Source organism: Trachurus japonicus, chromosome 8 (genome assembly GCF_045865225.1).
Source record: "Trachurus japonicus isolate A0001 chromosome 8, Traja_1.0".
Taxonomy (NCBI): Eukaryota; Metazoa; Chordata; class Actinopteri; order Carangiformes; family Carangidae; genus Trachurus; species Trachurus japonicus.
The window spans coordinates 27,984-48,937 of record NC_140914.1 but is presented as its reverse complement, the minus strand read 5'-3'; the positions used below and the strand labels follow the sequence as shown (position 1 = coordinate 48,937).

The following is a 20,954-nucleotide window of genomic DNA, read 5'->3' as shown; positions in this document are numbered from 1 at the left end:
CTTTGGTGTTGTACACTGTATAGACATCACATGAATCACACACACAGCATTTAAAACGGCGATTTTTGACAAATTTGCTTTTATAAGCCATGAAAGTCAAGGACGTACTCAACTGTATTTTCCCTCCTGTAGCTATCTTAGCTAGCGACTTCACTTCACTGATGGTAAAACTCGTACGGCTTTACGGTCCGTTAACAGCAACAGCTTTATAAATGCAACAAAATAAAATACTCACCATTGAGTGGAAAACAGCTATATCTCGCAGCAGTGTCAAGGAAGATGTCCGACTCCGAGAAGAATGAAGCGAGGAAGACCGGGAGAATGTGAGAAAGAGACGGTTGGAGCGTGTTGCCTCGCACATGCGCAGTGGGTGGTCCCAATTCAAGTGAAACTCATTTTTTTTGAGTTAGCGAATGTCAAGGTGAAATTATTATGTTATCTCAATTAAATGTACATGTATAAGTTTTTAATAGATGTATTTGAGTAAATCAAACAACAATTAAATGTGTCACATCAAAGAAGGGCTTGAATCAGTTTTTTGAGTGCATATCCCAAGATGCTTTGCGGCCCGCTGTTCACAACAACAATGGCAGCGACTAATAGCAGCAGCTCAGGTACCGGCGGCAGCGGCAGCAGTGCCGAATACACATTTAAATGTAAGTAACGAGTTTTTGCTTAACGCCAGAAGTTCAAGGGGCCTTATAACATATTTGACTGTTAAAATACGTGAAGTTAATAATGCTAATACGTAGCCACCGGAATGTAGGACCAGCTACGTGATGTAGCTTAAGGCTAACGTTAACCTGTTGATACTAGGAGCTCAGAAAAAAAAAAAAGATACGAGGAGCTCAGTTAACGTTAGTCTTTAAAAGTAACGTTAAAGCCTAAAGATAGAGGATGGTAACTTATATCCTATTAACTTTGGATATGTTGTAGGTATACCTCACATCAGGTTAATTTGTTCTTGTTGTTGAGTTGTGTAGGCTGCAGTTCGCTCCTCTCCTGCGCCCAAAGCTGAATGCAGCTGAGCATAATAAAGCCAACGATGAGTTGTGAGCCCCGCTGTATTTCTAGCCTGTAAAACTGTAAACGTTTGAATTGAATACAGAGCTAACCGTATGATCATTATTACAGCTGATATAGTTAGTATATCGTACAATCATTTTAACTGTTGACATAACAGGAAATGTGCTTTACATGTCGTCGTGTTGTAGGGAGCAAGGAGCAGACTGAGGAGCTCATTAAACTGCGTGGTCAGAACGACCACCTTTTCACTGGGGCCAAAAATACGGCCACAGTTGGATGGAGGTAACTGTTGAGGCATAAATACTGTAAATAGCCCATTTGTTCTCTATACATATTTGTATATAAAAGTTAAATAAATGAACCCAAATCCTGTACAAAGATCAAAGTATATATATATCATATATATCATATATATCACGTTGTTTTAGGATGGGGGTGGGAATTCTTTGTCTGTCTGATGTCACTGATGAATCTTTACATATTTGTTATGTGGTCTTGTGTGTTTACTTTTTGTCAATGCTTCTGTCTTGTTTAGAACAATCCTGCAGAAAATGGGCCTGGAGGAGAAAGTGGAGCCCCACCAGGCTAAAAAGAAGTGGGACAATCTAAAAAAAAAAATACAAAATATGTGCAGGTTTGGATAATGACATAGAAACTAAATTTGTTTTACCCAAGCTCATGTAACGGATGTGACGGATGTGACGGATGTGACGGATGTAACGGATGTAACAGATGTGATGATGTTTTGTGCAATTATAAGCATGAACAAGAGGCTTCACAAAGTCCTTCCAATGCTGTTTCTCGTTATGACTCAATGTTCCAAGCATTTGGAGAAGAGTGCGGTTGAACCTCTCAACCGGGTTCCCTCTTGGATGATACGGGGTGGTCCGCACCTTCTTCGTGCCAGTGAGATCACAGAGCTCTTTTATGGTCTTTGATTCAAAGTCAGGACCTTGATCACTGTGCAACCTTCCAGGAAACCCATAGTGACCAATGAAATTTTCCCAGAGGCTCTTAGCCACAGTGCGTGCTCGTTGGTTGGGAGTTGGCACAGCCACTGCATACTTGGTAAAGTGGTCAGTGATGACCAATATATCTGCTGGAGCAGAGCCGAGGACTAGCTGCTCCAGCCGGGCTGCTCTGAGCCGGCCTCAGCGCTGCTCCAGCCGGCCTCTCCGCTGCTTTCTACCCGGCCTCAGCGCTGCTCCAGCCGGCCTCTCCGCTGCTGACACACGGGGCACGCCGTCATCCCGGCCCGATACTCCTTCTGTCTGTCTGTCTGTCGGTTCTCTGTTTCTCCTGCTGGTTGTTTGTTTTCTCTCGGCTGCGGCTTCTCTTGAACCCTGGAGGAGCTGCAGCCGAAGATTTGAACACACCGACCGTTAACAGCCGAGTTCAGCCGAGTTCAGCCGAACATTCACACTATTGTTATTCAAATCGTTAAACTTATTATTCAAGTTCTTCCGCTCTTTTTCTGCAGTTTTCTGCTCCTTCATACTTTGTGCTATTTCAACAATTCATATATCAAAATGTGCAGCTTTTTCGGGACAATCCTGCTATTGTTTTTCTCTTTTCAACTACCGTAGATGACCAAATGATCGCCCTCGTGCAAATACGCGCCTGTGCTCTAATAGCCGCCGGGGTCTGTTACAACCAAAAACGTAATAACTGCCAATAATGTAATAATTTTGGCCATTTCAAATGTAATAAAGCCAATCGTGTAATAATGTGCCAATAATGTAATAAAACTTTTGAGCCAATAACGTAATAACTTTTTGCCGATAATGTAATAAGGCATTACATTATTGGCTGGTTATTACGTTATTGGCCTGGTATTAAAAAAAACCTTTCAAAATGTAATAACTGGTGCCGATAATGTAATAATACATAAAAATGACAGCAGCTCTTGGAAATAAAGGTTTTTTTTTGCAGTTTTTGGGCAGTTAGTGGATGACATATAGTTGTCTTACCTACTTATTCATCCAAGATATGCTCTCTCTCTCTCTCTCTCTCATAATTGTGTGGTCTTTCCCCTCTTTAGCCAAATAGATATTCATAGATATTCTTGTCTAAACGGGCAATTTTTCATGTGTACCATGCATATACCATAAAATCAGTGTCTCGTTGAGGGTGTTGAGGTGTCAAATGAATTCACCATATATTTTCCTGGACTAGCATTATTATTTATTTCTAATCCCAAAATCTGAAGTGCAGTGTACAATACACAGGATAGAACATGAACAATCAAAATTAAATTAAAACTGTTCCTTCTCAAATGAAAAGTAGCTTTCACTCATTCACAAATGTAAAAAAAAATATGGAGCAATACAAACATCTACCTTTAGACTTTCACAGTATATAGAACCTAAAGCTGCTTTATCATTACTGTAAAAAAAAACAAAAAAACAACAACAACTTTGAAACGTCACTTATCCAACATGGGGCCTGTATGCTCAATGTGTTGATGTAGTTTTTAATTTTCAAACATGAAAAACAAAGTTAGACATATGAACCCTGCAGAGATTTAATTTTAGATCTCCAACAGCTGGTTTCAGTAGTAATCTATTTGTTGATTGGTTAAAGGGATAGTTCAACATTTTGGCAAATTGGCCCATCGCCATGATCCCCCTAGTAATAGCAGTAGGTTCGTTACCTTTAATTGTTGGTCCAAGCTGCTTTTAGATCGGGGGAGAAGAATACCGAGCGGCGCAGCTACGCTACGGAGGCTAATGGAATTTCTTGGTTTTGCGCATCAAACTCAGCAAATACACAACCAAAAAACTCAAAAACGCTGTGGTGGACAAGTTGTGACCTGCACATTCACCACGCTATGAGATAATAGCGGAAAGTTAGCTATATATTAAGAGAAGTGAAGCAAATACTCGGAACTACTTTCTTCAGTGAACCACTGGTCGGAGGGACACAGTGTGCGCACCTCAGCCAGTGCCGTAGCCGTAGGTAGGATTTACCTGGATTCGACTGGACTTGGACTATCATCGCGGGGCGTATTAGAATTAATTCGAATTTTTTTCAGAGTGTCGTGCATTAATCATGGTTTACACGTGCATAGTAAAAGGTTGTTGTAACAAGCCGAAAAAATGGAGCAGCGTCAAGTTTCACCATGTACCAACGACAGATGAAGACAGGATGAAACAATGGCTGACAGTGCTGGACATCGATCCCAACACTCCTGTAGAAGTGGTCGGGCAAATGTTTGTGTGCTCTGACCACTTTCTCCCCGAGGACTACGGGAAGACACGCCGAGGAAAGCCTGGAGTGTACTTGAGCAATACTGCCATACCATCCGTCAATATTACAGAGCAAGCAGACATGGTAAGTGACTGCTGTTTTTCACTCACTAATCTCTCTGCTATAGCTTTATGTTGAGTAACATTAGCCTAGCCTACAACTGCCTAGCAGGGTGAATGACACTAAAATACACATTTTGTTGTTGTCTTTATGAATAAGTGCTTGAGCACATAAGTTAGTGAAGTGACTGTCATTACTTCTCATTTTTGGAAAAGTGAGGAGTGTGTAGTTAGCATGTTCCCCTTTTTATGAATGTGGTGAGCCAGTTTGTGTACATCAGTGCAGTCTAATGCAGTCAAATCCCTTTATTTACCTGGTGTCAAAATATTTCCTTCATGCTATGTATCTCAATACTCATAAGATGGCATTATAATTTTCATATGATGTTGAAAGGGTGAGAAAGAAAGAAAAGCATTATGTGTATAAAAAAATAAACCTTTTATCCATTTCTTTTTTCTTTTCTTTTTTGATCAATCGTCTGTTGTTCAGAGTTTGGAGAGAGAGGTCCAACAGGACCTACAAGTGGAGGGTGCTGTGAGTCTTTTAGCTGCTGTACCACAATCAACCCCCAAAAAAGCACATCCTACCGAGGGACACCTGGCAACTTTACTGCTTACCAGTCCTGAGCAGACAGAGCCACGGTCAAAGCCCTCCAGATCAGGAAAATATCTTGCACTGGCACCAAGCTGGACAAGGCGATCGGTGGGCCAAATAATCTATTCTCATGTCATGATTTTATGTCTGTCATGTGACGATTTAGCCATATTTGAAATCCATTTCTTTGCAGGACACTGGATCCTTGTCCACCATGGTGACTTCATGCAAGGCACAAACAAGGCTATATTTTCCTGTGAGTGTATGAAAACAATGTAAAATCTACTTGTTACATTACATTTCAATTCCATTTTTCTCATGTATTTGATACTTATCCAGAATACAATGAAATGTAACACTAAAGCTGGCAGATATTTGTTTGTTCATAGCCTGATAAATAATAGTGGTGAACTGCAGCTAGTGTAGTAAACATTTGTGAGGGAGAAAATTAAAAACTGTCTTGTTGGTTTTACAGCAGGAAACGAGTGAAATGGAAGCATGTGAGATGGATGTCAGTCAAGAGTCTTCTGCCCTGGACATCAGCATGTCATCTGCGCCAGCCACTGATCGTGCAGATTCCAGCTTTGTACCTCCAAGCTGTTCCACCTCAGAGAAAAGCTCAGGAAGCTCAGCAAGTATTCCAGAACAACTGACAGGATGGGCTGAGAAGAAATGGATCGTGAATGAGTCCAAACTCATGGAACTATTTCAGAAATGCACTACTTGCGGTGATGCCCTGTCTGAACCACACATACAAATCAACACATCTGGAAGCAGAATAAAAATAACATGGAATTGCAACAATGGTCACTCTGGAAAGTGGGAGTCCTGTCCAAATGTATGTGGGATGGCTGAAAACAACCTTCTTACAGCAGCAGCTACACTATTCACTGGTAAAACCTACACACAAATTTCTGAATGGGCATCACTTTTGAACCTTCAACTACCCCAGAAAACAACATATTACAGTATACAGTCCAGCTACCTGATTCCAGTCATCGAAGAAGCATACAGGAAACAGCAGAATGGTATCCTAGCTAGGCTCATTGGACAGACTATCGATGGTGAAGGTGTCCAGGTCTGCGGAGATGGGAGAAGTGACAGCCCAGGCCATTCCTGCAAATACACCACCTACTCCTTCTTAGATGACTCAACCAATGAGATTATCCTTTTTGATTTGATTCAGGTAAAAAAAAAACTGAGCACAACAACAGACAAAATACTACAGCTACTGTGAAAGTAAAACATGTCTAAAATGTAACTGCCACTAAACATTTATCCCTGCTTCATCCCCTAGGTGACCCAGGCCAAAAATTCAGTTGCAATGGAGCCATTGGGTTTCAAGAAAGGACTGGACAGGCTTCTGGATGAAGGGATTGATGTGAAGGTTGTCACCACTGACAGACATCCCTCCATCAGGAAAATTATGAGAGAGTCGTATGCAAATATAAAACACGAGTTTGATCCATGGCATACATCAAAAGGTGAGTGTAATTCTAAAGTATCATATCAGGTTTTAGAGCACAACCCCTGGGCAATTTGTTCTCAAACACTAAAAGTATTGTATGCCTTTTCTGAAGGGAAATTTCATTATTCAACCATATTTTTCATCCATTACTTTAGGAATAAAGAAGAAATTGGTTTTAGCATCTAATCACAGGGACTGCAAGGACCTTGGTCCCTGGGTGAAGAGTATTACCAATCACATGTGGTGGTGCTGTAGCTCATCCAAAGGAGATAAAGAGGTACACACAAAGACACACACCTTGTTGCAGATGGCTGAGCAACATATTGGTCTTGAGCAACTAACCAATGCAGTACTTGATATAATGCAACAATAACACCATTTAGCGTGCATCTGTTTTATAACAAGCAATGATTATACTATTACTTCGTTCTAATGGATAATTCACAAAAAATGTTATGGTAACTCTAAAATGAATTCTGCATGTGCTATAATGTTATTGTCAGGAGTTGATCCGACGATGGAAGTCACTTCTCTTGCATATCACTGGGGTACATCGCTGGGAAGAAGATGGCATACAACACAGATGTTACCACAAAGAGCTGTCACCGGAAGAGCAGAGGAACAGAAAATGGTTGACCAAAGACTCGCCAGCCTATAAAGCCCTTCATGATGTGGTAATGAGTAAACGCCTCCTCCAAGACCTGGAACACATGACGCTGTTCAAACACACAGGTATGTCTATCAATGAGTATAATGTGCTCACTGAAATATGTTGATACTGTGTGTGTGAGAGAAATGACTCAAACTGACTGACAGTATAAAGGGGGTTAAAATATTATTACAAACTACACTAGCGTTAGTTTACATCCCCATTATTTATCTTCTTTTTTTTTTGCTTATGAAAGTTATTATTCCACAATGCCAAACATAAGAAACCTCTCTAGTAAGTGTTCATGTAGTACATTGCTAATATTTTCCTTTTTCTAATACCAATTATGTTTTTACAGGACAACTGGAGGTGTTTCATAATGCCCTTCTCAAGTATACTCCCAAGAGACTACATTTTGAGTATTCATCGATGCAGGCGCGGACAATGCTGGCCATACTTGACCACAATGAAAACCACAACACAAAGCGTGAACAGGCTACGACTGCTGCAGGTAAATTCCCAGAATAAAAGAGAAAAAAGAGTGATGTGTAATATGCCCTGAGTATGTACCATAGCTATACCATAAATAATTTAGTCTACAAGTCATAATTATAACAGACACAGATATATGTCTCTATCATGCTATATCATTTCAGGCCTTCCGAGACACAACGTTGTATTTCAAAGGCAGTCAAAGCAATGGATTTCCCGACCAATTTATGAAGCCACTACCCAATTATTCAGAGAAGAACTGATGGAACAGGTATTACAAAGACGGCTGGACACCACAGTCATCTTCCGGGACCCCTCATCACGTGTCCAAGTCCCTCATCTGCCTGCCAACATCGCTCCTATACTGAAACCCAACAAGGAGCATGTCATAGCCACCCACACTTCCAGATACAAAGGCTCAACAGAGCAATAAGTTACTGAAGGCAATATTTTGGTGACTGGTAAACAATATAATTATTGTGGCAGGCATCATGTAATGTACATCATTATATCAGGACTGCTGATTCACCTCCCTCCACCAAAAACATAACATGTGCATATTGTAAATAAAGTTCGGCTTGTGTATTCTGATTTGGTCTGTTATTTATGCTAATCTGCCATGCATACGCATTTGTTACCTTCACAGAGATTTACAGCATGTGGTCACAAAACTAATTGAAGATTTAGAAATAACACTACTTGAGATATTGCAGATCAGGTGTAGTTATCTTTTATATAACTGTACATGAATAAAAACTCAAAGTACAATCAAAAAAGGTTTATTGTGGAAAGTCAGATATTCAACAGTGTGGGGAAATAATGACAATACCTTGACAGGAGAGGGGATGAATTATATTATGTATAAATGTATTATAACTAAAAGGAAAAACAAGTGGTAAATACAGGGGTCACTACAACAAGTCCATTGCATCCTCTGCCTCTTTGAATCCTGTGTAGCTTCCAGTTATTGAGGGGTATCTCCGGCGAATGGCAACGACCACACATGATGGCAGGGGTCTTCTGTTCCCTTGTCCCAGCTGTTCTCCCCTCAGGCCCCACTCCAGCACTATGCGGTAGGACACCAATCTGTACTGGCTGAGAAAAAAAAAAACACTTGAATGAATCAACTAACAAATAACAGAACCATTATGAAATTATTGTCCAGTGATACACAATTTATTTATACAATACAATAATACTGTGTGTGATTTATCAAGATAAATTACTTACTCCACGGACAACTGTCCATTTGCTCCGGCCGGCCTGGGTCGCTTCTTCCAGTTGATTTTTGGCAAGTGGAAAAATGTTTCAACCACAGCAGGGTTTGACAAGGCAGCAAAATCCTCCATCGTTGTGACACATGTTGTGCTTGTGCTATCTTCACCAGAGGCAGATAGATGAAGCCTTTCAAGTGACGGTAGCACGAGATGCCAATCACAACAGCACAGACACTCCATTTCTGTAGGCATAGGTTCGCATGCCCCACAATTACACCACCAGTTCATGCCGGCCCTGAGTCTCTCCTCAGCTCCTGGCTGTTCAGCAGCCTCAGCCTCTCTTCTCGCTCTCTCTTCTTCCAAAAGTTGCAGCTCTCCTTCTGTGTATTCCGGCTCAAATAAATACGGCTGTGGGTCTCCGTTGGATAAAAAGTCATCCTCGTCGTCAAACTCAAAGTCTGCCATGATCACACTCTTCTCAAGTTTTCTTGACGGACGTACAGGTATCTGCAGTAAACAGGCGCTTTTGAAATCACTCCGCCGAGCAGCCGTCTAGAGTGTAAAGTCCGACTTTGCCTCTGAAACAACTCCATCTCTTAACTTTCCGCTATTATCTCATAGCGTGGTGAATGTGCAGGTCACAACTTGTCCACCACAGCGTTTTTGAGTTTTTTGGTTGTGTATTTGCTGAGTTTGATGCGCAAAACCAAGAAATTCCATTAGCCTCCGTAGCGTAGCTGCGCCGCTCGGTATTCTTCTCCCCCGATCTAAAAGCAGCTTGGACCAACAATTAAAGGTAACGAACCTACTGCTATTACTAGGGGGATCATGGCGATGGGCCAATTTGCCAAAATGTTGAACTATCCCTTTAACAGTTGCAGCAACAGAGGTGTGTTACAAGCGTCCTGAGGCTTCCTCCCTCTTCTTCTAGTTAGGGCCACGGGCAATCGCACCGGGCACTGGTCCCAACAGCTATGAAACAGCTGCAGGGACCAGTGCCCGGGCAAAACTGCGCAAAATTTTGCATGTAAGTCCATGGGACGGACGGGAAAAAAAGAGCGAAAAAGACCAATCATTGGAGTTTAACAAACGTCTACTGCTCAGGCATACTTTCACCTAGAGACTCCATTTAAACTTTAAACAGTAGACACAAGTCTTGTGTATTGGCGTATTACTCCACGTTTTGATAGGTCATATAGTTTTTGATCAATCCATGATCAATGACCATGATCATTTTTGGAGAAATTATGAGATTATAATGGGTGTGTATTGGACAGAATGTTCATGTCAGAGTGCGTGACATCATCGGTTAGAGTGGGAGAGATGCCAGAAAAACTCCAGATTTTTTCTCTTTCCAAACTCGGCCCGGCCACAATTTACACTCTACACACATAATTTTTTCAGAATTTGTAAGACAAACTTGTTCTGTCACTCATCATCTGCTCAAAATATCAGAGAGACTTACAGAATTTAAACTTGGAGCCTCTAAGTGCGGCCACGTCTGTCTCTGCTCCTCATTGAGTCCAATACAAATATTTTCTGAGAGGAGCAGAACGGCCTGATGTTTTAAAACTGCCAGCGTCGCCAAAATATTTACTGTAGAAACACCAAATCGTACCAAAATTTTCAGTAAGTCCTTAGAGCAACGTTGATCTGTGTTTTGTTCTGATAGGAGTTACCGTTTTGTCATGCTAAGCCTAAATGTGAGACCGGTGCAGAGGCAGAAAATGGCTCTTTTTCTCCACGTTTCTGTCTGTCTCAGCCTGCGGGGGCCCCTATCGCCGTGGTAACCTCTTTGATCCTCAGGCCAGAGCTCGTTAACTTCATAAACAATCCACCTGGCGCTCGTTTAAATGTTTATAAACACAGACACAGCTAAATCAGACTGACACAGGATGCAGCTACTAACTAACTATGTGTCAAGTCAGTCACACACACACACACAGACTCTAGAGCCAGCTTCATGTGATTACAGTCACACACACACACCTTCATGTGATTAAAACACAGTTAACTTGCAACAGAATTTAAACTTAAACCATGATTTAATCTGGTTTTAAAGTTAAACCTTGTTGGTGTCAAATGCGTCAAATGCCTCTGGTGGGAGCAGCTGATAGAGTCCCCCCCAGCTGAAAGCAGCCCACCCCACCAGCCAGAGGGTCCAGGACCATAGGGACTGCAGTGGAGGAAGGCTGCCTTAACACCCTGCACAATGACACCCAGTACACAGAAGTTAGACAGGACCAGTCAGCCCATCACCTGGTCCGTTCAACAAATCAGTTTATGCTATTGTGATTTATGTAGCCTAGTTAAATACTACAGTAATCATCATAGTGTATTGGCAGGAAAGACCATTTAAATCTGTATCAAATATAGATTAATGAATTAATCGATAATTTGCATGTTGGTCTAGGTTAAGTACCACCTTGAAAAAAAAAAACAATGTTTTGTTGCTTAAGCTATTCAGTCATTCAATGGTATACTAAAATCCATGTGAAAAAAATGTTTCTCACTGTTCTCAGGTCAAATATTTATATGCGATTAAAATGCAATTAATTGCGATTAATTAATTACAAAGCCTCTAATTAATTAGATTAATTGTTTTAATTGAGTCCTGGCCCTATTACACAAGATAAACACACACACACACACACACACACACACACACACACACACACACACACACACACACACACACACACACACACACACACACACACAGTTAACCTAATGTGGTTACAGCTCCTCCATATCAGTGCTTATAGAAAGATGATCATGTGTCTGTCTGATCAGCTCTGTCTTGACCTTAAGATCGTGGGTTTGATTCCCATGTTGACAGAGATGGCAAAATAAATTTTCTAGTTTTTATGTATTATTACATTATCGGCACCAGTTATTACATTTTGAAAGGTTTTTTTTAATACCAGGCCAATAACGTAATAACCAGCCAATAATGTAATGCCTTATTACATTATCGGCAAAAAGTTATTACGTTATTGGCTCAAAAGTTTTATTACATTATTGGCACATTATTACACTATTGGCTTTATTACATTTGAAATGGCCAAAATTATTACATTATTGGCAGTTATTACGTTTTTGGCAGTTATTACGTTTTTGGTTGTAACAGGGTCCGACCTCATTTGGCAGAATAAACGCCGGTTCAATTAAACGCCCGGGCGATTAAGTGTTTACCATAGTCTTGCACAGAAAACAAAAGTTTTTTTTTAACAGCACCGGCTCTCACCTCTTCTGTCAGTCAGGCCCTCCTCTCGCTCTCTCTCTCGCATGCAGGCGCACACACACACACACACAGGCGCGCTAGACTGAGGGATATAGATAAATGCGCTAATGTACAGTGTTGAAATGACCGCGAGTGTGTACACACACTCAACACACACATTTTTCAGTAGGTATATACATTTTTGTACACTTATCTTACACATTTCTGGTATTTTTTCCTCCATTTCATGTCATTCAGCCTCCTGCATACAAGTTCTACTCTTCAGATATTGCTTCATTGATATCCTGATCCTTCCTGTCAGGTGAGCTGCAGATTTCAACTATTTAACCATTACATTTAAACATGCAGGATTTCAATGTTTTCTTCTCCCTTTAGCATTTCTACTGCTTTTTACCTTTAAAAAGGCATTCATCTCATACTACAAGTTATATGTTTCAGCTTTTTCCCTCCTAGGGATGAATAAAGTATTCCTCTACTCTCTACTCTACTCTACTCTAGCATTAGTCTTTTCAACATTGCTTTAGCAGTTTCGTCAACTAATTTAGCATTGATTCAACAATTTCTTCAGCTCATTCAGCATTGCTTCAGCAACAGCGTTCAGCTGCTTTCAGCATTCACACGCATTTTCTTCAGGAAATGCTTTCTTTTTCTAGTTGTTCACAATCATCCTTCTGGATATGCATATGGATACATTGTATTTTTAATTTTTATTCATTTTATTTATTATTTCATTTTCTTATTTTTGTCAAGCTCTGCTATATGTATTATGCACTCTCTGTACTTAAGTGTTGTTTCATGTTTGTATAATGTCATGTTTGTATGTTTCAAATTTGATAATAAAGTTTGTTAAAAAAATAAAATAAAATAAAAAGATGTGAGCAGGAAGCGCAGTCTGTCGCCCCCAAGTGGTCAGACATGATATTACATAAATAAAACAGAGTACAGAGGAAATACTGACAATGTATTGATGACGATTTGAAAACAGTCCTTAGACCCTCACATCCACTGAGGAAAAACTCCATGGAAAACCCTTTTAACAGGGAAAACCAGGAGAAAGCTCAGGGTGAGCAACAGAGGAGGGATCCCTCACCCAGGACGGAGATGTTGTTACAGACAAGAAAACAGTTTATAACAGAGTATTTTAAAGGTCGTATTAGAGTAGGCTACAGTCAAATTTAAAAGTTCAGAGGGCTTTTATTCTGAAATGCCACATCAGATTGACTTGATATTTTCTGGATGTCATCCTGAGGTCGAGTACTATCAGTCTGAAGTGGAACGGTTGAGTAATAACGGGTAGTTTTTCATTAAAAAAAACAATTAAAGCTATCAGTAAGCGATCCGGTGGTTTTGTCTAACTTCCTGTCAGCAGATGGAGTTAGCAGCCCCCGCCCTCGTCATGGATCTATTGGTCCTCGTCCCTACGTCACCACATTCAGGCGCATCCCTTGGCTGCACACACAGAGAGGACTGCCCCTTTATGCCGTTCTCTCTCCTCATTGGATAAAGGTTGTAGGATACAAGGAAAGTTTTCTCCTGGGCTCAGAGCAGAGCAGAGTGACTGACAGACCCGTGTTTCAGACCAAACACTCTATAGAAGTGATTGCTGTCGGAAGATACAACTATTTAAGACTTAGATTAACACAAACATTCACCTGACTTCTGCTTTAATCCTACTGCACATAAGCGTACTGTTTTATTGGAAGAACAATATGATTGCGGAGTAATTAGATCCATAGTTTTTAGTTCTTAGTTTTTATTTTAGGTCTATTAGTGTTTATGATGCTGACGCAGAAGACGAGCACATCGATTCTGTAGCAGCTGCAAAACAACGTGAGCTCTGGTTGTTGATCGAGAGGATTGATTGTAAAAGAAAAAACAAAGAACTTTTTATCTCGAGCGTTTCACTAAATCAACATTAGTTCTATGTAGGTTTTTTAAGGATTGAAAGTTAATAAAGTGTCATTTATTATATTTTGTAGTTAGATTACCACTACAGTTTTATTTATTATATTTTCTTTGGATGTCTGAATGTTTAATTGCCATGAGTAGTTCCTAAACTGCCTTTCATTGTTGTTTTTATAACAATGACAATGAGAAGAGGGGAGGAAGGAAGGAAAGAAGGGAGGGAGGGAGGAAGGAAGGAAGGAAGGAAGGAAGGAAGGAAGGAAGGAAGGAGGTAGGAAGGAAGGAAGGCTGGGAGGGAGGAAGGAGGGAAGGAAGGAAGGAAGGAAGGAAGGGAGGGAGGGAGGGAGGAAGGAAGGGAGGAAGGAAGGAAGGAAGGAAGGAAGGAAGGGAGGAAGGAAGGAAGGGTCTGGGAGAAGAGGAGGAAATAAACATAAAGCTGAAGATGAAGAAGGAACCGAGTGACTGAATGACCAAACTTTATTTCACACGTTGACAACAACAACATCACCATGACATCAGTTTGGACTGAGGCTAACGCTAATGCTAACAGGGGGGGCGGAGCTTAACAACAGCCAGGATGAGGTCACCAGCGCCGGGCTGTGATTGGACGGCGCTACAGCCGGGCTGTGATTGGACGGCGCTACAGCCGGGCTGTGATTGGACGGCGCTACAGCGTGCAGTTGGCTTCTGTAGAGAGACGACACTTCGCCACCGTCAGGTACGTCTCCACCTGCAGAGACACACATCATCATTACATCATCGTTACATCATCGTTACATCATCATTACATCATCGTTACATCATCGTTACATCATCATTACATCATCACTTCATCCCAGAACACACCTCCATCCTCACCACTTCTCCAGCCTCCGGTGGCTCAGAGTGGAGCAGAGAGTTTCTCAACTCGAACTGTGTTTAGTTTATAAAATAAAAAATAACCTGGCACCAAAGTATTTAGTAAACTACTTCTCCAAAGTCAGTGACACACACAGTTCCTCCACCAGGGGGCGCTCCACTGACTACAGCCTCCAGGGGGCGCTCCACTGACTACAGCCTCCAGGGGGCGCTCCACTGACTACAGCCTCCAGGGGGCGCTCCACTGACTACAGCCTCCAGGGGGCGCTCCGCTCCACTGACTACAGCCTCCAGGGGGCGCTCCGCTCCACTGACTACAGCCTCCAGGGGGCGCTCCACTGACTACAGCCTCCAGGGGGCGCTCCGCTCCACTGACTACAGCCTCCAGGGGGCGCTCCACTCCACTGACTACAGGCTCCAGGGGGCGCTCCACTCCACTGACTACAGGCTCTGTATGGGAACGATTTCTTTCCTTTACTCAGCAGCTTCTGGTGGAATGGCCTTCCTCTAAACCTTAAAGCTGTTAGCTCCTCCTACTTTCTTTTTAAGTCCTCAATAAAAAAATGGTTAGCCAACCGAAAAATCAAATCAAAAGAGCCGTGACGCACCAGATTATTGTATTGTTTGTTTGTGTGTCTATTTTATGTTTTGTTGTTTCTGTTTGGGACCTAATCTCTTGTTTTATCTGTTTCATCTTGTTCTTTCTCTTCAGTGTTGTCGTCTATGTGTCTTAGTGTCTCTCTCCCATGTTTTTAGTCCATGTGTTGTGTGTTTGTCTTCCTTGTTTTAAATCCATGTGTAGCTACCGTCGACCATCAAATAGGACCACAATGGAAACAAGCCTTTACAAGGGCTTTATTGTGTTTTTTATCCTTTTGAACACTTGTCTAATGTTGTTCAATAAAGTTTTCAATTCAATTCAATTCAATTCAATTCAATTCAATTCAATTCAATTCAATCTAACCCTACACACACACACACACACACACCTTGTGCATGTCCTTCTTGAAGCAGGCCAGCAGCTCGTAGCTCCGTCTCTGCAGCTCGTCGCCTCCCTGAGTCTGGAAGAAGTTCCCGAAGGGCGGAGCGAGCGGCAGCACGGCGCCGTCGGAGAAGAGCTCCGCTCCGTCCTGATTGGTCTGCAGGAGCAGGGGGGGAGTCACACAGCTGCTTGTTTATTATTAAGATCCCCATTAGCTACAGCAAAGCCACAGCTATTCTTCCTGGGGTCCAACAGTATCAAATATACAGTTGAAAACACAAAACATAAACATTATAAAAATTACAAACAAAAAAACAAGTGAGCGATATGCTTCACCTAACAAAACAAAAGCAGAGTGAGCGTTTACATTTCTTAACTTCGTTATATTAATTGTTCACATACTAATCCTATTACCCACATTTCTACATATCATATATGTATACATCATTACACATCTACTAACACATCATACTTATATTGTATATACATTAATTCTGCAGAATATACATTATAATAACACATATCATATATCCATCGAAATATACTCACATATGCTGTCCTGCTCAGTGTGTGTGTGTGTGTGTGTGTGTTGTCACCGTGATCAGCATCTGGATTCCCTCCCTCAGCTCGGCCAGTCTGGAGGAGATCTGGTTGCGCTCGGCCGGACCGCCGGGCAGGAAGTGGCTGGAGATCTCCCAGTATTCCACCAGTTGTTTGGAAATCAGCAGCAGCTTCAGGACCTGGAATCAGCCAATCATACGCCACCGATAATAAATCAATCAATCAATAAGCCACCGATAATAAATCAATCAATAAGCCACCGATAATAAGTCAATCAATGGTTCCCATAGCGATGGGTCGGTCCGGGCTGTAGTTTTTAGGTGAATTCTGAGCAACAAACAACAGACAGGACAGTTGAACCTTGTAATGTTCATGTTGGACCAGTTGAGGATTGAACCCACAACCTCTAGAACCAAAGTTCATTGTCTATCGCACTGAGCTAATTAACGAGTGGCAGTTCAACAGTGGCTTCACTAACTGACTGAGACATTCACTGTCACGCAGGCAGATTGACACCACAGTAAAAAGAAAAGTCAGTTTTTGAGCTAAAGTTAAACTATGTTTGTCAAACATCTACTACTAAATAACTCTAAGACTTTGTACATTTGTTTCACAAAGACCATCTGGTATTTTGATGTGTTATCATCAACTCCCTTGTTGGGACTTGAACCCACATTATCCAACACCAAGAACCAGCAGCTAACTCACTGAGCTAATTGTCTGTGAGTGAGACCTGCCGTGTGTCTTCTCTAATAGACTCAGGGAGTCAAAGCCAGGCAGCAGCTGATGTAAAGGCAGATTTCAAAAATGGTCAAAATGTCACAAATTGAGTTTCTAAACAAAAATCTGTTAATACATATCTAGACAGCATGGAAATGTTGGTGATTTGTTTTTAACTCTAAGTGTTTTGCATCATAAGAGAAAAAGTAAAAAATGCCACTCTTACATTGACTGCAGTTGTTCCCATGAGAGCAGAATTCAAAACGTTCTAGAAAATTCAGTTTTTGAGGTAAAATTCTGATATTTGTCAAACTTCATCAACCATGACTCCAAAATATTCTCAATTTTTTTCAGGAAGATTGAAAATGTATTTAGCAGGAATTGGATGATATGTTTACAGTGTTTACAGTCATACATTTTCATGCACTGTAGGCTCAATTTTGGATAAATCAAAAATCTGAGAAACCAGTTTTGTGGAGGATGGTCTGGAGATGCTCTGTAGCAAGTTTGGTGACAATTGAGCAAAAATTGTGGAGGAGATTTTGCCCTTGGGAAGTAGGATTTCCTCGGAAGAAGAGGAAAGAAGGAGAATTCCTTGGAATACCATAGTGTCCTGGCAGCAGCAGCCATCCCATAATCAGCCACCTAGAACCAATCAATCAATCAATCAGCCACCGATAACAGATCAATACTCACGGAGCTGCGTTGCGTCTCGTGTTTGTCGATGGGACTTATGATGTAATCAGAGTTACAGAAATCCTGAAGGAAGATCTTGTTGAGCTGCCGCTGGTCGTCGCTCTGCAGGGAACTCTCCTGAGGACACGAGGACGTTAGGATGTTAGGACATTAGGACATTAAGACATTAAGACATTAAGACATTAAGACATTAAGACATTAGGACATTAAGACATTAAGACATTAGGACATTAAGACATTAAGACATTAAGACATACAAAGTTGGAGAAGAGCCTCTGTGCTCTCAGGTGCAGGTGGTGGACGTTAGGACATTAAGACATTAGGACATTAAAAAAAATGCCCAAGCTGACTGGTTTATGGCTGGGGCGAGACCTTGAAGTGTGCCTTTAATGTGCTATAGCTACAAATGTAGTCTAATACATTATTATTACATTATTATTATTATTATTATTATTATTATTAGCCTATGTGTGACCAAGCGCGCTGTCCGCTGTCTCAGTGCTGACACGTGAATGAATGACAGAGCATGTCACTGCCAGAGAGACAGACAGAGAGAGAGAGACAGGGAGAGGGGTGGTCAGGTTATATTGGTCAAGCTGTGTTTTCAGTTGCAGGTGTCATTTATGTCAGATGAATTGTCCTCTAGTTTGACTTTTTTTTTTCTAGTAAACGGGCAGCGTAGCTTGACTAGTTATAGGGGTTGTTTGCGGAGCTCTGCCCAGATCGCCGCGGGTCAGCTTGGAAAGGCTGGTGGACTCACGGCTTGAGTTTGCGTCTTTCTTTTCTTTTTGCCACCGGCTTTTCTGTTTTGTGTACATTATTAAAAGGCCAAGACGACACGCTGCTGATGCTCCATTATGTTTTTGGGGCAGTTGCCCGTGGTCCCCCTCCTCCGGTTGCCAGGTAACCAGTCAATTTGTTCCGATACGGTTACGTTCTCACTACAAACGAACCGCTCCAGGGCTCGGATGGAAACGAAGACCGCCTCTCCCAAGCGATCTCGGCTCGCTTGTTTTGTTCCGCATCGAGCGCGATTGCTGTGTTCACATCTGACCAAACGAACCGATCTATGACGTAAAACGCTCCCTGTTTCGGAACAAATGGTCAGGTGTGAAAGCGCCCTAAGAAATGAGGACATGAGGACATGAGGACATTAAGACATTAAGACATTAAGACATTAGGACATTAGGACATTAAGACATTAAGACATACGAAGTTGGAGAAGAGTCTCTGTGCTCTCAGGTGCAGGTGGTGGATGCGGCCGACGGCCATGGAGAACAGGTGCTGGTTGTTGGGGATTGGCTGAGAGAAGACACCCAGAGACGGGGCGGACAGGACGGACAGCAGGACAACGACTGAGAGAGACAGACAGGTGGTCAGAGAGACAGACAGGTGGAGGTGAGAGAGACAGACAGGTGGAGGTGAGAGAGACAGACAGGTGGTCAGAGAGACAGACAGGTGGTCAGAGAGACAGACAGGTGGAGGTGAGAGAGACAGACAGGTGGTCAGAGAGACAGACAGGTGGTCAGAGAGACAGACGGGTGGAGGTGAGAGAGACAGACAGGTGGAGGTGAGAGAGACAGACAGGTGGAGGTGAGAGAGACAGACAGGTGGTCAGAGAGACAGACAGGTGGAGGTGAGAGAGACAGACAGGTGGAGGTGAGAGAGACAGACAGGTGGTCAGAGAGACAGACAGGTGGAGGTGAGAGAGACAGACAGGTGGAGGTGAGAGAGACAGACAGGTGGAGGTTGATCAGTAAATCAAAGGGTCTTCTTGTCTCACCTCGGTCCAACATGGCTGCTTGACTCGTTTGACTCGTTCAGCTTCAACTGAGCTCCGGTCAGAGTTTGGAGGTTTTATAGCAGAGAAGCTCTTGGTTAAATTCATCCACAGAAACATGAACCAAACAAACAACCGCCCTGTGTGTGTGTGTGTGTGTGTGTGTGTTAATAATATTCACAGAATATAAAAGAAGTGAAAACATGTGACGACAAAGTGGTGGAAACAGAAAACACACAAACACGCCTGAACGTACATATTGATAACACGCTGCTCAACACCTCAACCTCTGAAGAGACACAACAACAACAACAAGGAGGGTTAGAGAGTTAGAGTTAAGGGGCGTTCAGACCGGATTGGATGACGCGGCGCGATAGACGCTCCATTCGCGTATATCGCGCTGCGTCATCCAATCAGTGACGAGTTCAAGCCGACGACGTCACTTCTCTGTACGGTTGTTTACACTCAGACCAACATGAAGGAGAAGATAATTGTATATGAGCTGTGTGTGGCACCGCTGCCGTCTTCTACACAGAGTGAAAAAACACACACACACACAGTGAACCCAGACACGACGGCGGGTGGTTTTCTGGTGTTTCTGAGACTTGTACAGCAACAGCAAGTAGCTACAGTGCAGCAACGGTGGTGATATCAGCCACGATCAACGTGGAAAGAGAACGGGTTGAGACCGGTTTTCAAATTAACGGGCGGAGCGTCTAGCGCGAATAACGCGAATGATCCAAAATGACCAAGCGGCGCGAATGAAGCGTCTGACGCGATTGTATTCGCCTCTATCGCGTCCGGTGTGAACGCCCCTTTAGAGTTAGTTTAGAGTTAGAGTTGGGGTTAGGGTTAGAGACAACAAGGATGGAAACTAGAACCAACAGCGAAATCACAGTAGAGGAATGACGGATGTGACGGATGTGACGAATGTGACGGATGTGACGGATGTGACGAATGTAACAAATGTAACGAATGTAACAAATGTGACGGATGTAATGCCCTCTATACACTGTGCGATTTTAGCAGTCTTACAAGACTGTTGCATGACACACTATGCGACGTGGAATTTACAATCTTTGCTACGATGTCAAGTTTGACGTGTGCAGACTGTACGATGATCGTTGTGCTCCCCCTCCCTCCCTATATATACACCTCTCCAGAGATGACAAGATAAACTATTCGTTTTTTAATTTAATGACTATTTACTCGAAAATCAGTGCTCGTCCCTGTGACCTGCGCCACTGATAGACGTCCATCAGCTGATTAGTAAACGTAGGTCGTAGCAGTTTTCTGACACTGTCAGAATTTAATCACAGGTCGTCTTTGGTCGCAAGACGCTGACAACGGCCGTCGTAGAACCTGTCTCACTGTGCAACGTAAGACGGCCGATTTAGAGCTACGACCAAAGATTTCGCCACGATTCTCCTACGATCGGCCGTCTTTCGTCTGC

General features: G+C 42.3%; 2 protein-coding genes across 2 annotated transcripts in view; both read right to left on the bottom strand.

Annotated features, from left to right (window-relative positions):
• Window positions 1–20,954, bottom strand: part of cdc27 (cell division cycle 27) — a 127,365-nt gene that overhangs the window by 80,502 nt on the left and 25,909 nt on the right. The window lies entirely within an intron of this gene.
• LOC146982220 (somatotropin) lies at window positions 14,550–19,517 on the bottom strand. Its single transcript, XM_085785347.1, has 6 exons — window positions 19,505–19,517; window positions 18,934–19,076; window positions 17,722–17,838; window positions 16,341–16,484; window positions 15,752–15,901; window positions 14,550–14,634 (listed from the first exon to the last, which is right to left on the bottom strand). Exons 1-6 carry the CDS (start codon window positions 19,515–19,517, stop codon window positions 14,572–14,574), a joined length of 630 nt encoding a protein of 209 aa, XP_085641473.1. The 3' UTR covers window positions 14,550–14,571.

Excerpts from the sequence above, each read along its gene's own strand:
- LOC146982220 (XM_085785347.1), bottom strand. Across the intron at positions 17,839-18,933 it reads AGAGACTCTTCTCCAACTTC|GAGAGTTCCCTGCAGAGCGA; the intron begins GTATGTCTTAAT and ends TCGTGTCCTCAG. Across the intron at positions 15,902-16,340 it reads GAATCCAGATGCTGATCACG|ACCAATCAGGACGGAGCGGA; the intron begins GTGACAACACAC and ends CTGCTCCTGCAG.